Source organism: Eurypyga helias, unplaced genomic scaffold (assembly GCF_000690775.1).
Source record: "Eurypyga helias isolate BGI_N326 unplaced genomic scaffold, ASM69077v1 scaffold6905, whole genome shotgun sequence".
Taxonomy (NCBI): Eukaryota; Metazoa; Chordata; class Aves; order Eurypygiformes; family Eurypygidae; genus Eurypyga; species Eurypyga helias.
The window spans coordinates 273-6951 of NW_010251998.1; the positions used below are offsets into that span (position 1 = coordinate 273).

A 6679-nucleotide genomic window follows, 5' to 3' on the forward strand; every position below is an offset into this window, starting at 1 on the left:
GTTGCAGGGACCTTAATCCAGTCAGAATATACTAGGCATAGGATAGTGGTGTTTCGGACCTTCATCCTTCATTGTTAGTTTGAGGGGTTTTTTTTAGTTTAACAATGAATTATTTTCATAAATTGGACTCGCTGTAAAAACAAGAAATTTAGCCCACTTTACTATTGCACAGGTTTTGACCATGAGTCTTAAAATTTGAATTAAAACAAAGTTTTAAGAAACTTCTTTTACTGACAAAATTAATAATATTTTAGCTTTCATTTATAATGTTCCCTGGAATTTTTAGATCTGAAAACTTGCATTTTTCATCTAAAATACACAGTAGTTTTGCTATTAGACATTTACTGTTTCAGAATTAAAGTGTTTGTTTCTTGTTTGGTTGTACATATTTGTAATTACTATGTATGTCCATAAAACATTTGATTACTAGATTAGTTAATATCCAGTTCATTCTGATACTCAAAGCTATCAGTCACCCCTGGAGATAGTTTTAAGGGGTACAGCATACAAGGCATACTAGAGTGTCCAGGAAAACTTACCAGGACTGGACCAGGACCAGCACCAGGACCAGGTGCTGGCCATTGCACCTGGAGTTGTGGGTATCTGCAGCAGAACTGGTGAGACTAGATTTAGATTGCCAGTGGGAAATGTCAGGCTTGTTCTCTGGCATGGGTGTATGAAAATAACGTGGCTGCCACTCCATCAGAAGGGCATAATGATGTTCTTGTTTCACTGATGTAGAAGTGAGATTTGTATTATCCCTTCCTCACCCTCCCCCATCTTTTTTATTTTTTAAGTTCAGTTAAATTTCCAAAAGGAGGCTAAGCACTCTATTGCTTTTATACATTTAGCCAGGCATGAGGGTGCCAGTTAACCTCATACAGAATAAGTGATTTTGTATTTGCAATAGTCTTTGTCATTAAGTTTGCAATAACTTTATTGTAAGTTTGTTGAGTGCATAGAATCTGAAGGAAAGCTTGTTCCTAGGAAGTCTGACAAGAAATCAAGTCAGTGATGAAATTATTAGTGACTTAAGTTCATAAGTGGAAATGTTGTGAATGCTTACCAGGTATAGGACAATGATAATTGGCACACGCACAGAAACAAAGCCCAAGAGGAGATTTGGCTCATGAATCTTTTCTGTAGGCTTTCTGGTTTTTATCTTTATGTGAATCAGAGGAGGTTTAGTACCTATTTAGCCTTTTCATTGTTACGTGTTTAATCTCATGAACTCATTTTTAGTAGAAGAGTGGCAAATCTATAATCTTGTGACTCTTGTTGTGGACAATCCAGCATCCCATCCTATAGCTATCAGATATAAAGAGAAAGGATTAGAAAGTGTTGGCCTGACTGAGAAATTAATGGAAAATTTCTAGTGGACTTTCATGGTTTTGAATCATAAATTTGTAATGAATGTGTAAACTTATAGCCTCCTGTTAGCTGACTGCTGTTTAAAAATAAGAGCGATTTTCTTTTTACTGGAGTTGATACAGTACGTGTTGCTGTCTTCTCTGTCAAATCTTAAAATCTGCCATTGAGAACTGAAATTCGTTTATGTCTAGAAGTTACTGGGCTAAATTTAGTTTTTAAAATGCCAAGTTTTACTAATTTAGCAATATGCAACTATTGTAATGTTTGAATTATTCATTACTTTCTCCCATTTGTTCCTTTTCCTGGCATAGCTACTAAAACTAGACTACCTTTTGAGTTGCATATTTAGCACAGGTAGATGAACATGGTGCAGAGTTTAGCCTCTGTATTTAGCCTCTTAATTACGTTACTTCTGATGGACAACACTAAGATTGTCTTTAGTATTACTCACTGAGCAAATATTCTACTTAAACTAGAAATATTGCCTGTGATGTTTAATTTTCTTTTGTTATGTTGATGTGTCCTCCAGTAGCTTAAGTTGTACACCCTTACAACATGGGTCTTTGAAGAATTTTGCAAAAATCTGCTTTTTTCCCCACACGTTCTTCACAGCTCATGAAATTAATGTCAGTACTTGATTTTCGGCAATGTGTATCTGTCTTTATCCACTGTTCATATCCAGGTAAAATTCTTTCACAGATCCGTGCTGCTTCACAGTAGAGACTGAGGCATTTTGAAGACAGAAAGTAAATGACATCCCCTCATTAAGGGAGGGTTGGTGGGCACAGGGAGAATGTAATTATAAACCTTATCAGTGTGTTCTTGTCCACTAAGTAAAGAGTGTTTTCACATTTTAGCTCAATTATTCATTACGGTAGATATATCTTACCTTTTTCATATTAAACAGATGTCAAATCAGTTGACAAATATGATACTACATGTGTTACCTTTATGTCTTGAATCACTAATTATAAGTGATTTCTTTAGCAGTCCCTCTTCACGTTCCTGCTTGCACTTCTGAAATCTGTATGAGATGCTTTTCACAATCTTGTGTAGTGTGACAATGGTTATTATTTGTACCATGATATTACTAGTGACATCACAAACTGTGCTGTTTCCATTGATATTCCTCTCATATACTAGCATTATAATCACCCAGAAGAGTATTGACTTCAGGTGCTGTTACATACGTTCATATCTGAATGGTCAAAATCAGCAGCCTTCTGTTCCATCAGCGGGAGCAAAAACATCAGTAAGGAGGTATTGTGCTAGCTCATCCTTTCTTTAGGGAGCAGGTGTGTTTACTGTCTGATTTTTTTTAACTTCAGTAGCTACAAAATAATTGAATACTGTTTGAATAGTTTTATTTCATGCCTTATAATCTCTCATCCATTGCCAAGAGATGCAAATTTGCTGACTATAAAAGATCGGTTTTCCTGGCTGTAATTTCTTCATGAAAACACTATACTGTATTTATTTTATTTCTGAAATATGTCCCCCTTCTGCATATTTTGGAGCACTCTACGCTCCATGTAAGCGCAAAATACTTCAAGTTTTCAATTACTTTTCCTTCTACAGTTCATATATCTGCAGTCCATCAGGAATGGGTTTTCAGCCTCAGTCTGGTACTTTTATTCTTAGCAGATACACTTAGCAGTTTGTTAGTTAATCTTGCACCCAACTTGCCAAACTGGTTTCTTTTTAATGTGTCTTTTGATGTGTTTTGCTGGGAAACCCTAATCTGTCTTAAAAGCAGTTAACCTAGTTCTTAAGGGGTCTGTGCTCTCTAAAATGTTGAAGTGAACCGTGTAATAAAGACCACTGTCGAGTATGTGGTGTCTCAAGTCTAATGGTCCATGTAATTACTTCTGGAGATAGAACATGTAACAACATTATTTTAGGTTCCTTTTAAATAGTTGGTGTATTTCACTACCATAGGATTCTTCGTTTGAAGATAGATATGATGCCTATCAGACTTTGGCAGAATACATACAAGACTTCCTGAATCACCTCACCGAGCAACCAGCTTGTTTTGAAACTGAAATAGAGCAGTTTGCCGAAACACTGAATGGCTGGGTCACTGCAGATGAAGCTTTACAAGAACTTGTTGAACTCATCTATCAGCAGGTAGCCTGTGTGTTCTGTCTTATAATATGGACGTTATGCCGATGTTACCTAGTGTCCCAGATAGGCATGCCAGTATTACTTGTTACATAACTGTATCTGCATAGTATTTTAATGGCTTTTTTTTTTTTGCCGAAACACTGAATGGCTGGGTCACTGCAGATGAAGCTTTACAAGAACTTGTTGAACTCATCTATCAGCAGGTAGCCTGTGTGTTCTGTCTTATAATATGGACGTTATGCCGATGTTACCTAGTGTCCCAGATAGGCATGCCAGTATTACTTGTTACATAACTGTATCTGCATAGTATTTTAATGGCTTTTTTTTTTTTTATTAGAATGAAGCGTATAAAATGGTAGCTCAAGTGTGGGATGTCTGGATGGTTGATAAATTTCCCCAATTTACTCTGTTTCCTTGTGCTGTACATTTGGATCTCCTGGCACGCATACTAGAGTTGAAATTACAGCACTCAATTACAGGGTGAAATTATATTTGTATTGCTGTATTTACATAGTAGACAATGAAGAAATTCTTGGGTAGTATCAGAGTGGTACATATTTATTCTATCCTGCAAAAAAATTTCTTCATAATCACATACTTTTAATTTCCTTGGTATTTTAAAAAATTAAATATACCTACTGTACACATCACCCTTTGGGAAATGCTCCCTTATTGACAGGCTTTCTTCTTCATTTGGAATATGCCTATTTCAGAACAGCATAATTGGAGGAAAGGAAAGCTCATCTAATGGTAACTAGGTCCAGTCCCATTGATGGCCATGGAAACGAGGACACAGACCCTGAGCTGAACTCTGTGCTAATTGGGGGAGCCATTGGAAAGAACAGCTTAGTATGTGTTGCTTAGCAAATGAGGTCCTGTTACTGGCTTTGGGGCTTGCTGCAGAGAATGAAGTCATGCTTGTGCTTGCTATTTATTACATTGGCGTCTCTCGCTCTCCTGGCTTGGTTGCTTTCAAATTCTGCCTTGAAGAATGCAAGCTCTTATTCACCTTTTGAGTGTAGATGCTTGCAGAATATTTTGATCTGGGGTATGCGGAAGCTGCATGACTGGTTGCTCATTGTTCAGAACTGTAGTCTCAAGTTTCTTATTGCTATACAGAACTGATGCACATTTAATTAAGAACATTTTGAGGTTAACATTACCTGTGCTGTGTTAGGCAGCATCATTTTCCCACCCTTTTTTTGAATACATGGGGGGTGGTTAAAAAGAGATTAACATATTCCATATAATTTTATTGGATGAGAAAAAGAGTTTATCCCATTTTTAACTTCATATGGTATGAATATTTTGACTCTCATTTAATGTAAGTCTTTAATCTTGTGTCTTTCCCTCTGTTTAAAAACAAGTCCAGTGATACAGTTGGCTGTGCCTTCCTCAACTGAGACACATAGAGTGTTATCAGTCAGAAATTACGTGAAAAATAGAACAGCAGAAAAAAGCTGTGCTAGTATATAAAAACATCCGATTTTAGTTTTGTTGTATGTCAGGGTAGGATCGTGTTCGAGTGTTAGTCAACTATGCTTATTATTTTTCTATCTTGAACAGAGGCTCAAGTATTTGTGCTTCCAGGCTTATCACAAACCAATTAAAATTGCTGAAGTGTATTTATAAGCATCTGCTTCAGTGATGTTTATTTAACCCAAATGAACAGATTTAGAGATGCTAGGTTTGTGAAGGAAAAATACTTAAATTAAGGAAACCCTAGTCCTGTACAGTCTTCCTTTCATCTGTGTGTCAGGTATCTTAACCTGTCTTTAGAGACAGGATTAATTATATACTTGTCCTGTTCTTCTTAATCCATTTATGTCCCTGGACAGAATGAAGTGCCATTTCTCTTGTGTTCCAAAAACTGAACACTCAAACTTCATAACTTAAACTTGACTGTTTCATAATTAATACAGTGGATTGTTGCTGTTGTGGCAACTAAAATTTCTCAAGATATGTATTGGTAGATTAGCTTTCATGTTTACATTGTGACTTTTTTGAGTCGGAGATAAACTGGGATTACCAGCAACAATAATTCAGGGAAGATGACGCTGCACTGTTATGACTGGTTATTAAGAAGGGCCTATGGTGATTTTTTTTTTTTTGGTGTTTTTTTGCTATGCCAGATCATAACACCTAAAAGTTAATTGTTTCAGTATTTGATACAACCACAATAGCATTCCAAATAAGTATGAAGATAATGTTTAAAAATACAGATGAGGTGTGAAGAATTTTTTGGGTGTGTGGTTTTGTGTTCGTTTTTTTTTCTCCTTGGGAAAGAGAAGTATAATTTAAATTATGTATTTTGCCTTATAATAAAAGTAGTCCAAGCTACTGATTGAATCAAAGCACCAAAAAGCTTATTAGCTATTTCACATGCCTCTTCCTGGAAAATAAATTCACTTTGTCTGTCTTAATTACTTAAACTTGGTTGTGTTTTCCAAATACACTTCATTTTTTTCCCAGCAATTTCATGCTCACAGTACCATTACACTGAGTGCATCTTTTTCTCTGCCTGTAGAAGGTAACTGGCTATAATGCTAGTGGCTATTGGCAAGATGCTTTTTTCAGGCATGTTAGAAGCAGAAGCATGCAAACACATCTGTAGCACTGATAAATGATCAAGACATAAAAGCAACATTCAGAGGTGATAAAGCCATAGGATAACTTCAGTGAATTTTTAGTATTCCTGTTTTCTTTTTGGCAGAGCTGATGGAGTTACTCACACCTGAACCTCTTTTTACTGAAGCTGTATCTGAGAAATAAATTCAAGTGTTGCTAGAAGAGAGTTTAAAACAAGTGAACAGTAATAAACTGCAAAAATAAGGGGATGATCTGCATTAAGTTCTGTGAGAGGTAGAATGCAGACACTATTGAATTCCCAATTACATCATTCCACTTCTTGAATTTCAAAGTATCAGATTTAAAGCAAAGTCTTTTTCAGACAGTGTGTAACTTACATTGTAGAATTTCATGGCCACCATCTGTCTTTAAATAACGGAAGTGTAACTGTTCAACAGTAAGAGGACTTGTTTTAGAAAAAAAGGAGCCATAAAGAGCTATTAAATGTAATGATAAGGTTTTAACCTCTGAATTAAGAGTTTGCTACCTTACAGATGCTGGAGCATGTCCCGGAGAAAACGTTTATCTTTACTTGCTGTGTTCTTGAACTCTTTCC

General features: G+C 36.0%; 1 protein-coding gene across 1 annotated transcript in view; it reads left to right on the forward strand.

Moving 5' to 3' along the window:
* Positions 1-3309: 3309 nt before the first annotated feature.
* LOC104510058 (polyadenylate-binding protein-interacting protein 1-like) overlaps positions 3310-6679 on the forward strand; it is a gene marked incomplete at both ends in the record, with an annotated part of 8096 nt that continues 4726 nt past the window's right edge. Inside the window, one exon of the mRNA XM_010152194.1 lies at positions 3310-3498. Coding sequence (XP_010150496.1) covers positions 3310-3498 — 189 coding nt within the window. The remainder of the gene's footprint in view (positions 3499-6679) is intronic.